Source organism: Chenopodium album, chromosome 5 (assembly GCF_948465745.1).
Source record: "Chenopodium album chromosome 5, dcCheAlbu1.1, whole genome shotgun sequence".
In the NCBI taxonomy this organism is placed as follows: domain Eukaryota; kingdom Viridiplantae; phylum Streptophyta; class Magnoliopsida; order Caryophyllales; family Amaranthaceae; genus Chenopodium; species Chenopodium album.
Window position 1 is genome coordinate 13,763,848 of NC_137838.1, and position 21,719 is coordinate 13,785,566.

The following is a 21,719-nucleotide window of genomic DNA, read 5'->3' on the forward strand; positions in this document are numbered from 1 at the left end:
ACTCTATTTGTCCCGATGTTAACCACTAGTGTGCAACGCACATGAACTCGTATATTGCTTAATACACCAATTTTCACTCCAATTCACTCGTACTAAAAGAGGGATGAAAGAGAAGCAGAGGTTTTAATAGGAGTTAATTGGAAGAAAAAGGGGTGTATTAAGCAATGTAGGAGGTCACGTGACTCGCACACTCGTGGTCAACATCGGCAAAAATTGAGTCAACGCCGGAAAGTAACATTTGGTTGTCTTTGATAAAAAAATTTTATAATGTGGTCTTAAATTGCAAAAAAAAATTTAAAAGGTTGTTTTAAATAAAGTGGACACTTTAAAAGGTTGTTTTTGACAAATTTTCCTATTTATTTTCATATACGTAAAAGTTATAACAACGTGATACTAATAACATATACAATAAGACGAATTTAACTAGATTTCTTGTAACTATATTATCTTTTATAAATTAATGGTAATTTAAGGTCAAAGTTACAATAATAAAGGATAGAGGGAGTATAAAGTAACGATAATGTTGAAGAATTAACCTCTCAAGTGTCACCACATGTAAGTGTCCCACATTGGTTGAAGAAGGGAGAATTAAACACTTTATAAGGCTAAGGGGCTACTCCTCCTATTGCCATATGATTTTGGGATGAAACTTCCTTGGACTTGTGAAGTGGACTCTTTCTCTTAGTTTGCGAGTGTGTGGCCCAGACCCGCGTTTAATAGATAATGATCGATCCATGCAACATTACATGGATAATGTTGGAAGTCATATTCAGTTGGTCTTCAAAATTTTTGTTTGGTCGTGGTTTGGAGCAACAATTTCCACATAATTTAGGCAATGTGATAATAATGGGGATAGCTTGTTTATCACTCTTCTCACTGTCTTGTTTATAATCAGCAAGTTCAATTCGTCTATTCATCCTTATACAACTTCTCAGCACCCCAAACCTCAAAAGACAGTTTAATTGACATTCACACGTGCTATGGTTTTCACATAAATTTATCAAACAGTTCAAATGACATGTTATTTTTGGACTAACTGTTGAATTAAGCTTATTTTGGCGTTAAACATGCACTTCCAGAGTATTTAAACATGTTTAAAGTTAATAGGAATTATGTAAAACACCAAGATATTACATTTTGATAAGTTAGTACGAAGTATTATTTAGGAAAATTTGAATTTTGGTACCTCGAAAATGGGGGTAATTGAATTTTAGTATCCATCTAAAATTTTATTTTAAATTGGTACCTCAAAAATGACTAAACTATAGATATCAGTACCTCCGTTAGCATTCTGTCAACTTTGCCGTTAGTGGGTCCCATTATGTAATTATTTAATAATTTAATTTATTAAAAAAAAAAACATTTAATAAAAAAAAAACTTAAAAAATAATAAAAATAAAAAAGTGAAAAGCTAAACGTCGCCCTCGAATATCTAACTAACGCCCGCAAAATAAATTAAAATTACATTCTTACCCTTTTTATAAAAAAAAAAAAAATAACCCTCAAACAAAATTACCTCCCTCCCCCAACAAAACCCTCATTCCTTACTCACTCTCATTCTCTCTCTAAACAAACCACCACCACCACATCCACCTCCACCACCACAACATCCACCGCCGCCACCACTATCACCGCAGATAAAAGCGCCGGAGCAGTGGTTGAGCGCCGATCTACACCGTGATAATGCCGCGGAAGGACAAAGGCAAGTCAATCGCCGGTGGAGAAGAGGTTTGTGTTTTTTTATTTTTATTTTTTATTTTCTGAAATCCAGGCAAACGCCTGATTTTTTCGCATAACCATGGCTGAAACGCCTAGTTCGTGCGTACAGCCGTGTGGTTGTACGAAAAATCTGGGCGATTGAGGTGAAACGCCCAGTTTTTTCGTACAACCACACGGTTGTACGCACGAACCAGGCGTTTCAGCCATGGTTGTTCGAAAAAACTGGGCGTTTGCCTGGGTTTTTATTTTTTTTTTAAATTCGTTTTTTTTTTTTTTTTTTTTTGGTATTGGGTTTTAATTGCTTGGCTTTCAATTTGTAAATTCGTTGTTGTTATTATTATTAAGAACTGTTTGGAAATTGGAAATTAAATAATCAACTAAAGTTCAAGATTTTTGGGTTTTAATCAACTAAAGTGAAGGACTTCAATTGCTTGGTTTTTAGTTGTTGATTTTGGGATTTGTTAGTGTAGATTTAATTTTTGTAATGCTTTAATTTTAATTCAATCATAAATGGTTTTAGCATCTTGTGTAACAAAGTAGTGAGATATCTATGCTTTGTGCTCATATATTCACACCCTATACATTTTAATATGACTTTACAATCGGATTATAAATATGTAGTAGTTAGTTGTATTGTGTTTGAGAAATGACGTTGTTGGCAATATTTGTACTCTGTATATAATGGATTTTCTTTAAGTGTTGTTGGATTGATTAAGAGTTATTATTGTTTTAGATATTAGCCTCGTAGATGTTCCAACCATTACTATCTATCTCGATGCCCGTATAGAATTTCTTGGAAGTTTTTTTTGAGAATTTTCGTGATGTTTAGTTTGAAGTTTTGTTGATATTTTGGGTGGTTTGTGTTGATATATAGTTGATGAGGATTAAATATGATTTTGAATTCATCTATATGAAAATACTTGTTGAGCATTCTTGATTCTTTTTCATTTTTCAGATTTTCATACTATAAGCAATGGTTATTGGCTGATTTTTATATTCCTATACTTGTTGATCCTTTTTTTTTTATTTACTATAAAGATGTGAGTAGGAAAATGGGTTTTGATTAGATTTTAAATGTTGCTTGCTCCATTACTTCAAGATTGTCTTGACTTTACCCTACTCCAAAATTGACTAGAAAGATAGCTTTTTTTTACCGATAGAAATTTTAAAATCGGCAATTTGATTAGTCTATGTGCAAGTTCCTTAGATTTCTCGAATTAACGTGAATGTGTAATGATAGTTTGGTTTCGGTCATTATTTCTTATTTCTTATAGTTGATGGTGGTACTAGTATTATATCATTACTTTATGTCGGCTAATGCAAGATTAACTAAGGAATAATGTAGAAATATTGTTTGTTGGATTTTGTTATAAATAATTGGATGATATGTGTACTAGTTTATTATTTGGTTAAAAGTTTGAATATTTAGTTGTTAATTATTAGAAATTTGTTGGATTTTGTTATATATAATTGGAAGATATGTGTACTAGTTTATTATTTGGTTAAAATTTTGAATATTTAGTTGTTAATTATTAGAAATTTGTTGGATTTTGTTATTATTAATTGGATGATATGTGTACTAGTTTATTATTTGGTTCAAAGTTTGAATATTTAGTTGTTAATTATTAAAAATATTAGTTGGTTGATTTTGTTAGTATTAATGCCATTTTATTCTAAATTTAGAATGTAGTCGAGGGTTCTGGTCCACGGCATGCTAGATCACGCGGCATTAACGCGTCGGTTAGGAGAGATAGGGGGCCGGGGATTAGTATACGGGAAGGTAGTTCTTTACCGGAGCGCGACAGAGAAGTGGGTAGTTCTGGGACTTATTTGGATGAGCGGGAGGGAGCCGGTCCTAATCCTTTGTTGAGGACTACTAGCTCGGTTTCGGGTTCAGGTTCGAGATACGATGATGATGGACCTGAGGACGATGATGCTGATGCTGATGCTGATGTTGATGCTGAGGAGCAGCCGACTGTTGTGACGAGAGGTCCTGATGGGAGATTTACGAGTTCACGACCACCTCGATCTGTAGCGCCTTGGCTTGTTCAGGGGCCGATGGACGGTGGACCCGATGTTGGGACCGTTATTCCTAGTTTTGGGGCCCATGTTGCTCGATATATTTGGGACGGGCATGATCGACGGTTTTTGCGGTGTCATACTAGAGCTAGTGTGTGTAGATTATTGAGTGAATGGATGGAGGGATTTACGGCAGACACTGCTACGCGGATACGACAGACTGGGTTATCGCACCTGCCGAGCATTATGCACGACCACCTTGATTTTCCGCTGATTTCTGCTTTTGTGGAGAGATGGCAGCCAGATACAAACACCTTCCACCTACCTTTTGGTGAGATGACCATCTTGTTGCACGACGTTTACCACATACTTGGTATTCGGGTTGAAGGTGATATGGTTGCCGAGGATCTATCTAGTGACCGGTATAGGACATTTGCAGCTGAGTTGTTACAGTTGACTACAGAGGAGCTACAGGTCAAGACTCAGACTACCATATATAGGAATGGTGGCGTCCATACTGACCAGATTTTTGATAGGTGTCGTACTGTAGAGACTACAGAGGAGGTTCAGGTCATTGGTTACATGTGGGTCCTTTTGGGTAACACGCTCTTTACTGACAGGAGCGGTTGTCGTACCCACCCTTCTTTTCTCACTGAGTTGTTTGTGGAGCATAACCTGGAGAGGTTGACGAGATACTCCAGGGGTTCAGCCACACTAGCGTACTTGTATCGTCAGCTCGGGCATGCCACCCGAAATGGATGTGATTCTATCGCGGGTTGTCTAACTCTTCTCCAGTCTTGGATATATGAGTACTTTCCATGTTTTCGGCCTCACCAGGGTGTGTTGACGCAAGACGTTCCATATGCACGTGCAGGGTTATGGGATGTTGGTATGGCGCGGAAGCATCAACAGCGTCTCGTGTCCTTTCGTACTCGACTTGACCAGCTGGGTGACCATGAGGTATAAATAGATACGTAATACTATTTGTTTTACAATGCTTTAATTTACAGTTGATTTACTCTTGTATTAATTTGTAGGTATGCTGGTTGCCGTACGGAGCTTTTCCTGCATTACAGGTGCCTAGGACTGCGTTTACTGGATGTATTCGATATCGAGGCATCATAGAGCCATATATGCCCGGTCGAGTTGTTCGACAGTTGGGGTTTATACAGGAGGTTCCCGGTGACATGATTAGGCCTGATGATGCTCATAGACCAGTTAGTGTTAAGTCTTATAGGGTCAGTTTTTCAGCTCAGATGACTACTCGCATGTGGAATGGTTTTGTTCCCGGTGCTGCGTTCAGTCTTCTGCTTGGTGGATATACTAGAGTTCCGCCTGGCGGACATACTTGTGCACCTGACTACCTATCATGGTTTAGGAGAGTTAGTCATCCTATCGTCACTCCTAATGTTGAGGATGATCACGGTCTTCCTGAGAGGACCAACGTTGATTACGTAAGTTTTTTATTACTTGTTTTTTTTTATTTAATTTATTTTTCCTATTATTATTAATATAATTATAACTGTTTATACAGTGGGTAGGACGATTCATGGTTACAGCACAGAGATCACTTAGTGAGTACCCTACACTATCGAGAGACACCAGAGCAATGTTGGAGCAAGTGATTTCTGATTGGAATGCAATAAATGGACTTGCTGATTAGTTGTAATATTTATTTGTAGCTTGGACTTTATTTTTTTTATTAGACTATGTTTTGGATGTTGACTATGTTTTGGATGTTGTTTGTGGCCATTTAAGTTTTACACATTTGTTGGAAATAATCAAGTTGACATTTATGTTTGAGTTTTTTTTTTTTTTTTTTTTTTTTTTTTTTTTTTTTAATTTTCTAATAGACTGTGTACTTGCTTCACAAAAGAAATGCTTAAAATAAATTAAAAAAATAACCATGTTTATTAATAAAGTTAAAATAAAGTTGAATCAAAATCCACAACAATACTCAACGGTACTCAAGAGTTGATTAATGTCTGCCACAATTGAAGCCTTCTATCGTACCTTCTCTCCCACCCGTTTACACTTGCCTGTCGAGCGTTAAACCACATTGGTGAAATTGGAGGTAGTGGGTGGTCATGTTCCATATGCAACCGAATGAAATGCGATCCACCAACAGTTCCAATCACAAACTCCCCAGAAGGCCTATCTAAAGGTCCACGATTGTTCAACGGCAAAACAGTAGTAGATGGATAGTAGCTCGACGGTCTATTTCCTACTCCATAACAAATCACCACCACATTCCATAATGTGGCAATAGCAAAAAAATCCTGTTGTGGTACCATCTAGTGCTCCTCTCCACACGCATCACCATCCCATCTAATCCGGTCTATCTCCCTTTGCAGTCCTGAACCAACCCCTTGGCCCCATATGTCGTAGTAAATCATGTTGTACAGCCAAGGGTGAGAACCAACCTCATTTGCCATTTGATGCCGAACCAATCGCCACTCCTCCTGAGTTCCATACAATAAATCTGCTACGCAACGAAATCCGCAGTTCCCATCACCAATTACATCCTTAACACCTACGACGTAAGGCCAAATGATGTTGGGAATAGCGTAGCTGTATCTGCATTAGCGCATGTCGAACCCAGTACCTACAAAATTAAAAACATAATATGACATATAGTTAAATTAAAATTTAGGATGAATAAACATATTATTTAAATCGATGATCACCTGTATTAGATGGGGGCGGTCTACTTCTAGATCGATTCTCTTGCCCACTACGTTCAACATGCTCAAAAAATGAAGGATCCCGCCTATTACGATTCTCGGGTGGTCGTCCCCTTACACGGGGGTTGACTCTAGGCTCCTGAAGGTCATTGTAGTTAGGATCCATCTCACCCTCAATAACTCGTGACACGTGCCTAAGCATCACAGGATCACTGGCAATAACCTGATCAACAAGGGTGCGGAAATGAGCTCGATCCTCATCATTTTCATCAACTATATTAGGAATGTCGACACCATCTCCAATGACAAGGGTCCTCCAAAATGGATGAATATTCTTAGAATACAACCCCTTCCCTACAGCAATCGAGTCATATATTTGGCACGCACAAGGTAAGCCGTGGGTAGTACGTAGAGCACACCCACAGCGTCGATGAATATCCGTACTCAACCCTCGCATTCTGTTTGTCTCACCGAGAAGAATAGACAGACAATAGTGGGATACCTTTCCGTTCAGCTGATGTAAAGTCTTATGCTTGTACTTCTGACCATGACTTGTTCTACATGCCTCCAATCCATTACGAATGGCTATGATCTTGTTCTCAATCGAGCAGTGCACTTGAGCCTAAACCGTGTCCAAAGAGCCTGTTGAACTATTAATCCAACACTTCAATGCTGAATGCTGGCTCTCAACCCTGCAGTTGTTAACATTGCCAAAGTGTAGTACCTGTTTTGTCCAAAACAATACAAACTTCTCCTTGTGTACGAGCCAAGTGTCCATAACATATTCAATCACTTTCGGCCATCGACTCCACTTGGTTTTCAGCACTGCAAGTTCTCTGTTATATGCCTCTTCAGATGTAGCATTAATCACAAGCCTCCACCTCCCATTTTTGAACTTGGCACCAATCTCCTTTTTTTTTCAAACATGGAAGTAACCTTCGCCTCAACATCTTTGTTAATATGCCACACACACAACATGTGTCTTGTGTTTGGAAACACGCTCTTCAACGCTGCACAAAGGCCAAGCTCCCTATCTGTCAGTAGTACCGATGGCTCTCTATGATAACCGATCAACAACCTCAAGCACTCAAGAACTCACCGATAACTTTCCTGAGACTCTGACCTCATGAATGCGTATGCAACAAGAAAGTTTTGATTAGTCGGTGTAACCCCAACAATCTCAAAGAATGGCATGCCGTATCGATTCGTCTTGTAAGTGGAATCCATACCTATCACGTACGGATATGTGCGAAGCAAATTTGTCATGATCGGGTGTGCCATGAAAGCATGTTGCAACACATTGTTGGAATCAGTAAAAACCCAAGTGAGGTATTTGCTCTGTCTGGCCAAATGAAGCACCTGGTGAACTACTTCTCTTCCTTCAAATTGCTCCATTCTTATTTTACTTCTGCAGTTGTAGACATGCCTGATGTTAGGATGGTCTCCGGGAAACTTTTCTACAAGAGTTCTCATGATATGTCGAGGTGGCACCTGTGCCTGAGTCATGTCACGCACTACCTGCTTAGCAGCAATACTAAGACCACTAATTTGTCGATGTCCCTCGGGATAAACAACCAAAGAATGATTGTGAGTTCCGTTCAAGCAACTAAGATTCCAACCATTTACTACTCTGACATACTCAACCTTGAGTTTGAAGGGACAATTGTTTGCCTTGCTTTTGGTGTCTTTGCGTATCGCGTTCATCATGTATCTTATCATGCCCTTTTTTCCACGATCACAACTCACATATCGATACGGTCGACCACTCCGATCGGTCTTGTAAGAAGCCTTCACTAACATAAATCCGAGCGGTCGACAAACATTTTGTGCCCATAGAACAGCATCCTCAAAACTCGGAAACACTTCGTTTGTCAAAAAATGTCCACTATAGTCCACACCGTCACCATCCTCGGACTCAGAATCCTATATAAATATTAATAAAAGTTAGAACCAAAGAAGACGACTAATAGTAATAACAACAATAACAATACAACTAATTATAAAAAAAACTTTCAACCATAATAATGACAATAACAATAATAATAACAATAACAATAATAATAATAATAACTAATTTTAATAACAATAATAATTTCAAAAGTATAAAATCCAATGACAATCAACCAATACGTGAAATAAAAAATTAAAAAAAAAAAAAGAAAAATCGAAACCCAGGAAACGCCTAGGATTTTCGAATGACCTAGGCTAAAACGCCTAGTTTTTTCGAAACATCCTAGGATATTCGAAAAAACTAGGCGTTTCAGCCTAGGTCATTCGAAAATCCTAGGCGTTTTCTGGGTTTCGATTTTTTTAAAAAAATTAACGCAACGTACCGATTCTGATCGGTTCGACGAGCCTTCGGCAAGCGTCAAAGGTTGTGTTTCTGGTATTTTGTTGTTGTCCATAAGATCTAACGAAATTGATTTTGCAAAATTTATAAAATTTGTTTGATTTCACGGTGGTTGGGGTGGTTGTCCGATGAAGGTCGGTGGCCGTTCACCACTAGAGAGAGCGGTAAAAAATTTTGTGTCCAGTAAAAGTATGAAATTAAGGTAAAATTAATTATTTTTATAATCGTTATAATAAGGTTAAATACGTAATTTAATTTCATTTTGCGGGCGTTAGTTAGAAAATCGAGGGCGATATTTAAAAACCCCCATAAAAAATCAGAAAAAACCCAAAAAGAATTGCCTAACTTTCTGAAATTCCTCACAAATTTCTAATTTGAACAACAAAAATCAATTAACCATTTAATTTTGTTGATTAATGGGAGATAATTGTGCTACAAAATCAATGGGGTTTCTCCAATTTGAGCAATTAATCTCAGGTTTACCAGATGATTTAGCAATGGAGTGTCTTTTAAGAGTACCCATTATTTCTCATCCTTCACTTAGATTGGTTTCTCATCTATGGAAGTCTACTGTCTCTCATCCTTCTTTCTTCTCCAATCGCCGCTTCGCTCTCATCCTTCACTTAGAGTAGTGAAGACAAAATGGCAATTCATTGGTGGTGCTGGTTGGTGGTTTGTGACTTTCGGGGTTGTGGGGTGGATCTAAGTTCGTGGGTTGTGCGTTTCGGGGTTGTGAGTGGTGGGTTTCGTGGTTGTGGGTCTGGGTTCGTGGGAATTGGGTTTCGAGGTAGGTGGTGGTGGGTTGTAGTGGGTTCGACAGTTGTGGGTCTGGGTTCGTGGTGGCGGGTTTTGGGGTTGTTGGCTGGGTTCTTAGGTTATGGGTTTTGGGGTGGGTGGTGGTGGGTTGTAGTGGGTCTGGCGTTCGTGGGTTGTGGGTTTCGGGGTGGAGGTTGGTGGGTTGTGGGTCTAGGTTTTTGGTGGTGGGTTTCGGGGTGGGTGGTGTTACGTGGGTTTCGAGGTTAGTTGTGGGTCTGGGTTCGCAGGTGGTAGTGGTGCTGGGCTCGTTGGTGGTGCGCAGGGTGGTGGTGTGTTGGGTGGTGCTGGGCTCCGTTCGTGGTGCTTGGTGTTTAATTTTTTTTTTTTTTTTTTTTTTTGAGGGAACTTGGTGTTTAATTTTTGTTTGGGTTTTTTCTGATTTTTTTTTTAATTATTTTTTAAGTTTTTTTTTTATTAAATGTTTTTTCTTTTTTTTAATAAAATAAATTATTAAATAATTACATAATGGGACCCACTAGCGGCAAAGTTGACAGAATGCTAACGGAGGTACTGATATCTATAGTTTAGTCATTTTTGAGGTACCAATTTAAAATAAAATTTTAGATGGGTACTAAAAATCAATTACCCCCATTTTCGAGGTACCAAAATTCAAAATTTTCTATTATTTATAAACTTTTTAAGGTAGATAGTGTATTAATTTTTAAATAATATTCACTTTACTCTATTTTAAAATTCAAGTCAAATTGATCTATAGTAACATGTTGCGATTCAAAATAGAAATATTATATTTTATGTTATCAATTTAAGTTGTTAATAAGTTTATATGTGTGTATATTTATTGACTGTTAGGCCTTATATATTGTATAGCTAATGAGCCAATGTTACCGACCCTAATATCTTATTAGGTCGTATATTAGTATATATATACTTGTTCATTCAGTAATACAACTACGGAAAATTAATTCCTAACATTGACACGCGAAATAAATTCTTTTGAATAAAGGTTGAGAAATCTCCATAGAAAAAAACATTTATAGATAATTCAAAGCAATGCAATATGTTTATACTACATAATATATATTCCTTGACAAGCCTGGCTTCTAGTTGTTAAATTCTTAGATGCACCGACCTGATTATGGGCCTGTTCGGCATTAGCTTTTAAGGTAGTTGTTAGCTTTTAGACCTAATCAAAACACTGCCTTAAATAATATTAGTGTTTGGTGAAGTAGTGATTTAAGTAGTTGTTAGAGCCCTTAGAGGTAAAGGTAGTTTTTAAGTAGCTGTTGTTGAAAGCTAAAAAAGATAGCTTTTGAAATTGTAAAGTAGCGTTCAACCTTTTTTTTATATATATGTTTTTTTTTATGAGTATTTTTTTTTTTATCTTTTTGACTCAGTGTTACTTGTTTCGGTCAACCATAATGTCAAAATTTTCTATTTCATATCTTTTTTTCTTTTATTCCTTTCATTATGAGGAGTATTTTTTTTTCTATCTTTTATTTTATAAATTGATTACCTATTAGCAATATACATTATACTATAAAATTTTAAAAATTATCAAACATATGTTACATAACACGTCACAATAATAATAATAATAATAATAATAATAATAATAATAATAATAATGATGATGATGATGATGATGATTGTATTTTATAATTTCAATCGCTACTTTTACCGAACACTCATAGTATGAACCGTTACCTTGACAGCTGACCTCTAACAGCTACTACTTGACAGCACAGCTACCTCTACAACTGATAACCAACAGCTACAGCTAATTTTGTCGAACAGACCCTATATCTAGAGTTAATTAGCAGTATCAAAAGTATTAATGATTTTATAGCAGTCTTTTGAAAAATGACTACCATATTATTTTAATGATATACAATATGATCGGTTATTTTTTCACGTTATAAAATAATAGTCACAATTAGTCTTATAATATCTACAATATAAATATAAATTTTAAAAATTTTAATCCAACATAAAATAAATATTTGTTGAGGAACTATAAATTAAGTATAAAAATTACATAAATGAAACTAAAAATTTAATAAAGTAAAAAAATGTTGATAATACTACTCATAGTTTATACCATTAATAAAGTAATATAAGTATATAACTATTGCTTTGAAAAAATATGTCAATTATGAGTTATATAATCATTAAAATGTTATGATAGTCATCTTTCAAACGACTACTGTAAAACTTTAAGTTTATTTACGGAGTATTTGAAGCTCTTCGATCAATAAATTAAAAAATATATATATTCCGTACTCTTTTATGTATCTAAGTGTATTTCCTAAAAAAAAAATGTATCTAAGTGTAAGTATGCCCAAATTCAAATACTTAATTAAGGTCTTAACGTTGGATTACAACATGACAATAACAACAATGTTTTAACAATCAACAATGGTATTAATGCTGGATTACTACGTGACAACTTTTGCTTTATTTTTGGCGGTTTATAAATAGAAAAATAAGTGTTCATGTTTAATTTCCACTCTAACCCATATATTAATGAAAAAGACAACATGAAATATGAAAATGTGACAACTCAATATAGTTATTATTACGGAGTATGAGTATGAACCATGAATAAGACACGCTCTAATCTAGTAAAAACAAAAATCACTTTCATCTATGTAATTTTATTTTTTGGGGTAAATTCAAACCACAGAAATACATATGAAATATCACTATATCAATTATAATATAGAAATCTTGTTTTTTAAAATTATTGAGTAAAGTTAAAAAAAATTAATTTTTCTTTTTTAAAAAAGTAATCGTTCTTATAAGATCGGAGTACAAAATTACAAGTGTCATTGGACCATTATAAAATCATAATTAATCGAGTATGTGTCACAATATATGGTTATTAAATTAAAATATTTTATCAAAACTAAAATGATAGGTTGGGAATTATGAAATAATACCGAAAAATACACTTCCACATGTATTTACTTTTTTATATATATCATGCGTGCTTTTGAGATCAAATATCTAGATAATAATAATAATAATAATAATAATAATAATAATAATAATAATAATTTTCCTCAAAAAAAATTAATAATATTGTTTTTTTTAAAAAAAAATTAATAATAATAACATAGCTTTCACAGTACATGTAATGTAAACATCTCTTGGTTAGAATGGTCCTAAACGTGTGTGGGATCCAAATGATGAAAATAAAGGTAGCATGACTTATCAACCATAATATAATGTTGTGTCAAATATAAGCTACATACCAGCACAACAACACCTTGTGGCTTGTGACCCTCGACCTTTTCCTAGAGGCAAATTTTCTTCTTTTTTGTTCTCCTACTACATCAGTGTCGTGCGATATTAAGCAGTGACATACGCATATAATCAAAATATAGTGACACGTGACATTCAAATTTACACCGCAGCCTCAGAGTGTAAATTCAAAGATGACAATGTCTCGTTCCGCTGTTAGTTAGTTGTTAAAGTTTAAGAAGACGTGTATCCATGCATCTATGTATATAGAACTAAACTTTGCTTGCAAGTTGCACCTTCTATATTAGTTATTCTTGATGATTTTTATTACATCTCCATACACCTAAATAGAAAATTGGTCGTAACATTTCTTCAGAAGAAATAGTTTCAATGATTTTTCTAACAAGCTAGTGTTCATGACATATAGTTGTAATGATTTTTCTAACAAGCTAATGTCATAACAAATATCGATATGAAAGTGCATAATTGTCAATTTGTCATATCTTCTCTACAATAATTGTAAAAAAATTTTAGTGAGGATTAATACAATTGATAATATGCATGCATTATCTACAATTCACTTTAGAAAAGAAAAAAAAAAAACTTTTATTGACTTTTGACCTTATTCACAAGTTTTATTTTAATTGGCATTATTGAAAATTATACTTACGTAAAATTTTATTTATGTAGATTTTGTCGAATTATTTGCTTAAATATATATTTTCAGATAATATCAATTTAATGCAATATTAACAAATACATAATTAGAGATACTTCGGTTCAAAGACTCAAAGGTGTACATTGACAAGCAAATTATAAAACTAGGTAAAGGATGTTGAACTTATTAGTTTATGAGTTCTTCTTAATTAATTATATTTAGCTTATAGAAATAAAGTATCGATAATTCATATTGAGTAAACAATTATCTTTTTATGTAAAACAAGCTATCGAGAGGGTTGACAATGTGTTTATCATTCAAATAAACTTGTTCACAAGGTAACTATGTCAAATATATATATTATGTCTAATATAATCAATCAATCTAAAAATATTATCGTTACTTAATACGTGTAATAGCTTTTTATTTGCTCCAAAAGCTCAATGCTTCGTTTCATTGCATTCCTTATTATAGAAATTTATATACATTGCTCTTTGGAAATTAAACAATTATTCAAATCTATTCTAAGCCATTACATCCTTTATTTATTTTTAGCGGCAGATGTTAGTTATCTTAACTAGAGTGAGATATAGCTGAAACTTTCCTTCTGATTTTAGGTGATCATGAGATTAATTCTCATCACTTGCTCTTATGACTTTTTATTTAAAAAACAAAAAACTCATAAATTTGTAGAATAATACCCAAAATATGTTATCGAGTCTCATGTACATCAATTTCTTATACTTATATGGCTGTGTCTGCTATACACAAAAATACGAATTACATTTTTAAAAAAGGACAATATCTAAGTATGTAGATTAATTTTGAAATAACGTAATTAATAGATACTCCAAATAAATCACAATCTATACTAAATGGACAAAATTTTTTTAGGCATTCTTTTCCTAAAAATCTAATATTATTATTTTCCAGATAGTAGCTTTATAATTTCTCCAAAAGTCCAATGCTTCAGTGTGTGCTTTTCTCTAGAACCTTCTTCGTTGTACCATTAATTTTTGTTTTTGTAATCCAAATACCCCATGAAGCCTCTATTAAGTTTATTCTCACAAAATCTGTACTTTTGTTTTTTGAAAGATCAAAAAATATGTATTAATTAGAGTCTGTTCTGATTTACTGAACTGATTGGATCGGAGCTAAACTGAACTGAACCGAAATGAATTGTTTATGAGAGAAGGAAGGAGCTGAACTGAACTTTTGTTCGTTGAGCCCATGAACAACCCACATGTGAGCATTCTCTTGTCCCACACTAAAAACACTAAACACTTAAGGGGGAGTGTAGTGGTAATGGAATCCCACATTGAAAGAATTCAAGAGTTACCACCACAATATAAGGCTAAGGGGCTACTCCCCTCATTGCCATATGGTTTTTGAGGTGATGGTTTTTGAGGTGGAACCTCCTTGATCTTGTAAAGTGGTGGACTTGCACTCTCCCGTAACGGGTGCGGTCCAGACCCGTATTTAACAACTTTACTGAACTTAACTGAATGGAGCTGAGCTGAACTGAATTGAACTGAAATTAAGCAGAAAAGAACAGATTCTTAATCAACAATAATTAAAAGAATATATGTTAGTACCTCCATGACTCCATCAAATCAAATACGACAACAAGCAATTTTTTTCTATAAAATAAATTTGAATTCTAAGAAGTGAGAATTTCATAATGTCAAATACCACAACAAGAAAATGGCCTTTTTCCGACCGAAAAGATCCGTCGCAAAACACATTTTTACGACGGAATTCCATCGTTGAGTTCCGTCGGAAAACAGTTGGTAGGAAAAACATGTTTTTTCGAGGAAAATTCCGTCGAAAAGGGGTATTCCGACGGATTTTCCAACGGAAAATTATCCGTCGGACATTTTTTTGACTTTTGTGAATATTCCGTCGCAAATTTACGACGGAAAAATCCGTCGTTGGAATGACCATAACGACGGAAAATTCCGTCGCAAATCAAGCTTTACGACCGAAAACCATCCGTCGTTGAAAATGAAAGTTGCGACGAAAATTAATCTGTCGCTAGTTCACGACGGAAAATTCGGTCGCTAACTAGCGACGGATCCAAATTTCGTCGCAAAATACAGCAGATTTCCGACGGATTATTTGCCCTTTTTTCCATCGCAAATTGTGACATTCCGACCGATTTATTCCTTTTTCCGTCGCAAATTCTTTTTTCCGACTATTAACATCACTTAATTTTCCATCGCAAATTTTTTTTTTTAATTCGAACAGATTCCAAAAAATTTCAATAATAAAAAAATCATTAAAAGCGTTTGTTCCTGCACCTAATACCTGTGATAATTAAAATCATAATCGAATTACGGAAATATTAATAAATATATTTTCACAAAAGCTATATGCTTAAGTAGAACATATCCAAAAGCTACATAATATATAGTAAGTTCTACAAAAGCGGGAACATAATCAAATGCTACATAAATTCAAATTAAGTACATGTCCATACTACATAAACCTAAGCTAGGCTAAAAAACTACAGGGGTACCCTGGCTTGCTCTTCCACTACCCGGGTCATCTCTAGGGTCTCGACACTGAGGCTGAAAGGTGGAACATGCGTCGTTGTTGCCGAATCGTCTCATGAAGTCATTCCACCTCTCCTCGGCTCTCCTCTCCATTTCGACCACTTCAGCTTGAATTCGAGCTTGTATCTCAACTTTCATTTCACTCCGAAGTTCACTCCGTATTTCACTCCGGAGTTCACTACGGATCTCACTACGAAGAGCCTCAACCCTATGCTCCATCTGATCCTGCATCTGATAAACAACGGACGGTGTGTATGTACTGTTGTGAAGACCTAAAAACTCGACCCATCCGGTCGCCATAGTACAGCTCTGCAATTTGGCCAAGTCCCCTCACCCGACCCTTCTTGTTGCGACCACCCAAAGTCTCCCAATACAACTCATTAGGACTCTTTTTAATCCCTTGAGTGGTGGCTTCTTCAACCTTCTTCTGGTAGGTCTCCTACAAGAAATATATTATACAATTATATATGATTTTAATAATTACCAACAACATAAGTTACAAGTAAAGCAAATAAACATATAAGTGAATGTGACTTGAAATCACATAAAAGAAGCAAATTTATAAGTTTATGGGTCTATATCCTCAAAATGAAGCCATTTCAAGCCAAAATGGCTTCTTACATGCCTATTTTGTTTATTTCTTAACTTTTGAACTAATTTTTTCTCAAACCATCTCATAATTACATAGTTATAAGAGATTATGACTTGAAATCACATAAAAGAAGCATATTTCTAAGTTTATGGGTCCATATCCTCAAAATGAAGTCATTTCAAGCCAAAATGGCTTCTTACATGCCTATTTTGTTTATTTCACGGTATTCATTTGACGGCCCTTCATAAACTCATGGAAACCCTTCCCCATGACACATCCACTCATAGTAATTAGGTACAAAACCCTTGTGGTATGAATTGTAACTGTTTCCGCATCCCATAGCCGTTTGTTCTTACATTTGAAACATGGACACCTAACTTCATTCGGGTTGCTGCTCTTAGGATGATCTTCCACGTATTTAAGGAATTCATCTACCCCTTTCACAAATTCCAGATTAATAGAATGTCCAACCTTTTTTTCATACATCCAGCTACGTTCCGTTCGTTTCATGATTACAACTTCTACACAACTCACGAATATGTATAATCACATTAGTCACAATGCGTATTGAATATTCATTATCCATAAAAATGTTATGAATATGCAAATAAGATTGTAAATGATGTCCAAAGGTCCTTATCACTCCAACCTAACCCATCCTTGGACATTTAATCTCACTAGCGAATGTATGCCAGGTTTTCAATTCTATGGAAAATCCGACAGCATTTCCCTTAAGTTCTCCAAGTACACGATCTAGGCTATTAGATAACCCGTCATATGTACCCTGAGAACATTGTAGAGAAATGACAAGCCAGGATAATCCCTAGAATCAATAACAAGGCATACATTCACCACCTAAGTGAAAATAAACGTCTAAGGACAGTCCCAACCGGGGACTATTCAAGACATACTCCTAATAAACGTCTAAAGTATTTATATTAAGCAAGAATCCTAAACTTAAACAAACTTAACAGAGCACCGCCCGATCGGGCGCGCCTTTTTGCTCATCAGGTATGTTTCTCGCGCCCGGCCGGGCGCGAGTTCGGGCGCCGACTTTACTTCCCTCGCCCGGCCGGGCGCGCCTTCGGGCGGGAGCTCCTTTGGCCGGGCGGCACTCTTGGGCCACTCTTTGGATTCCGATTAGGCTCTAATTCTTCGGGCCAATCCGGATTTCCTCTTCGGATCTTGAATACTCGGTCCAAATGCCCCGGTATCACATATACCGAGCCCTTAATCACCGGTTCGATGGCTCTGACCGGTCCTGGGCTATAGAAATTGGTCGTGCTTCTCCAATGCTCGTAGTTGTTGCATAATATCTCGGGAAAATGCTCTAAAAGTGCAAATCCCTACAAAAGTCAACCAAATCTACGAAAACACTATAAAACACCAATTAGTAATAAAAGTGGCTCTAAAGAGCGAAAAACGCTACTAATTATGACCAAGGGAGGGGGTAAAATACTATATAAAATAGACATATCAATAAACAATTAATATTCATAATTAAATTGATACAAACAATTATTAATCATTACATTAACTAAACAAAACTAATGAACATTATATTAAATTAAACAAAACAAACATACATTATTAAATTTTAATAAATTAAACTAAGCTAATATACATCATTATACTAAACTAAACCAATATAAACTAACATATAATGCCGTACATTATTATAATAAAATATCAACCTAAACTAACATATCATATCATACATTATTATACTAAATCAAAGCAAATTCACATGTCATGTCTTACATTATTATAATAAACCAAATTAAACTAACATATCAACCATTATTATAATAAAATAAACCAAACTAAAGTAACTTAAAATAAAAACTTGAATAAACTAAACTAAGAATTTTAAAAATTATAATGTCACTAACCTCTAGATCTACACTTTTTATTGAGATTCAAAGCAAGTAAATGTTCAAATCCTCCAAATAGTAAAAATTAAAATGTCGATTTTAATTCGAAAAAAAATAAAAAAATATAATAAAGGTACAATTACCGGTTGCAGAATGGCGGGAGGTGAATATGGTGGTGGTTCTGGTCGGAGCAAGGACAAGATTGGAGGAACCTGTACAAAAAGGGTGGTGGTGGTTAGGGTTATTTTTTTTAAAAAAAAAAAAACCAAAAATTAAAAAAAAAAAAAAAAAAAACAAACCGGCGGTGGTGGCTAATTGTAAAGGCGTCGACTGTCCGCCGGTGGTGGAGTGACCTGAGACCGGCGGCGGTGGTGGCTGTTCAAACCAAAGTGGCAATTTTAAAGTTAAATTAAAAAAATTTAAAAAAAAAAACCCAAAACAACACTTACCGGCGGCGGAGAACTGCGTGAAGGCTAGGCGACGCGGGACCTCTGACCGGCGGCGGTGGTGGCTGTACAAAGGGTCCGTTGGAGAGTGGAGGCGTTTTTTTAATTAAAATTAAAAAAAACCAAAACTACACTTACCGGCGGCCGAACAACGGAAGGGCTGGACGACGGTGACCTCCGGTGGCGGAAGACCGGTTGCGGCCTAGGGCGACGGTTTGACGGCGGCAGATCTTAGTGAAAGCTGCTTGCCTCCCTTTCTCCCTTTCAATTCTTTCTTTCTCTCTCTTCCCCCTTTTTTCCCTTTAGTAAAACTGATTTCAAAATTGTGAAAACATGATTTTGTTTTCGAAATTTTCCGACGGAATTAATTTCGGTCAGAAACTTTAATTTCCGATGGAATATTTCGTCGTAAAGTAATTTCCAACGGAATATTCCATCGGAAATTAAATTTTCCGACCGAAATTAATTCCGTCGGAAAATTTGCGAGGGAAATTCCGTCGCAAGGACGATTTTTTGACGGTTTTTAACGACAAACGTAGTTCCGTCGTTGATTTTATGTTTTGCGACGGAAAATTTTCTAGTAGTGTAATGTTAGTATATCTTTAGGAATATTGTTTCCTATCTTATGAGCGTCGGTTTTGTATAAATACTCTACCTATCGATGAATAATAATCAAGCTATTCATTCTCTCTTCTCCCTATTTTGTCATGATATCAGAGCCAAGTTAAATCTTGGGACCGCTCACAAAAATTTCCCCCCCTGCCGGTGGTTTAGAAAATTAAACCCACCGGTGGGATTCAAAATTTTGCTTCCGCTATGCGATATTAATACTCTTTAAATTTTTATTTTTTTAGGTTGGTACACGTTAATCATCATATATATATGTATGTGAATTTTTTTTGGGAGAATTTTTTTTTTTGTTGGAGTATGTGAGTGGACTTCCTCCGCTATAACACATCTTTGGAGATGAAGACATTAAATAGCGTTATGCGGAAAACTCTAGGCGCATAGTCCCTATATATTAAGGATGCAAATAGGATGGCATTTTTGTAAATAATGGGAATCTGAAGGTGAAAAATATGATGACAAAAAGTACCACTACTTGTATAATAGTACATAAAAAATACTATTCAAATAACTTATATTTTAATGGTACATTATACATATATAGTAGTACACAAAAATGTACTACTATACTAAAATAAAAGAGAAAATGTACCACCGAACTCCAGATTGCCTTCCTATGTGCATGCCAAATATATAGTCCCTATGCGCCTAGATGCACTCACGTTATGCTTGACGCAATATTTTTTTAAAAAAATCGGCTCTCTTATGTCGTGAGACAAGATATATTTGGTTCTCCTTGTGTCGTGAGACAAGGTTTGTGAGTTGATTCGAGCATGATTTTGCTCCTTTGGATGTGAGTGTGGTTTACTCTGAAAAACCAATAAGAGATTTGAGTGTGGTTTACTCTGAAAGACCATTAAGATATTTGAGTGTGGTTTACTCTGAAAGACCAATAAAATATTTGAGTGTGGTTTACACTGGAAAAACCAATATTTGATTGGAGCTCGGTTTTGCTCTGGAAAAACCAAAAATTGTTATTTGCAAGTTCGAAAAGAATGACGTTCCTGTTTGATTGATGAGTTCGAAAAGATGAACGTTCTCATCGTTGAAAAAGAAGAAACAAAAATTTGAAGGCGACATCACAAGAGTGTGCATCTCGGCTTCAACAAATTGAAGAATTTCCAATCGCAATGTTCCTGTTACTGTCGTAACGATTGCGGGAGGGTGTTAGAGATATGAGATATCGGAAACTATATGTATGATATATTTTCCGTAGATATCATTCAGAGAATAATATATTTAAGATATTTATGTTAAGATATTATTTTGAGAATATATCTTTAGGCCAGGGTTTATTGTTATGTTAGTATATTTTTAGGAATGTTGTTTCCTATCTTATGAGCGTAGGTTTTGTATAAATACTCTACCTATCGATGAACAATAATCAAGCTATTCATTCTCTTATCCCTATTTTGTCAAATAATGATACAAATCTAGCAATGTAAGAATTTAATTAACTTTCACAATGTTAGTCACAATAATCTTAGGGAAGTCTATTACATATTACTGAAAGCGAATAGGAGAGACTATTGGTAGCATCATCAGCATAAACTCATATTACAAATTTCTCCAAAAGTATTTGGTTAAAAAAAAAAAGTATTCTTACCATTTATATCTAAACAATGAGGGTACATTTTATTTTTTTAAATCTAATCTAAACTTTCTAAAATATTATATTGTTCATAATAAATATTAATCTATAATATGTGGTTATATGCTTTTATACTTGAATAATTGGTGCATCGAATCCTTATATTTTATCCCGTTTTTATAATTTAATTTTCATTATAGTAATTTAACAATCGTGCATTGTATGGGATTTAACCTATCAATCAATATATATTAAACTCACGGCAAGGATTGTAATTTTGCCAATGTATTGTCAATCTTGGCACGTGTCGCCATGTCATCTACTATTATTATTATAATAATTAATGTTTCATTACAAAAATTTATTGATTGTTATCATTAATATTTGAACCCATAAGCCATAATCTTATATTCATTTAAATGGCACTTGACCATCACTCCAAATCTCCAATGACACGTCTTATATGATAATAAAGTTGTATTAAAAAGAGTATTCATGTTCATAAATTCTAAAATTATAATTGTGAACTTATATGTGGATATTTTAACAATAATATGATTAAAAATTTATTTTCGTCTCTTTCA

General features: G+C 34.9%; 1 protein-coding gene across 1 annotated transcript; it reads right to left on the minus strand.

Moving 5' to 3' along the window:
• Positions 1-6,032: 6,032 nt before the first annotated feature.
• On the minus strand, positions 6,033-16,305 carry LOC145632627 (uncharacterized). Its single transcript, XM_081684979.1, has 5 exons — positions 15,961-16,305; positions 7,522-8,345; positions 7,359-7,479; positions 6,426-7,044; positions 6,033-6,271 (listed from the first exon to the last, which is right to left on the minus strand). The coding sequence occupies exons 1-5, from the start codon at positions 16,303-16,305 to the stop codon at positions 6,033-6,035; spliced, it is 2,148 nt and encodes a 715-aa protein (XP_081541105.1).
• Positions 16,306-21,719: the final 5,414 nt, after the last annotated feature.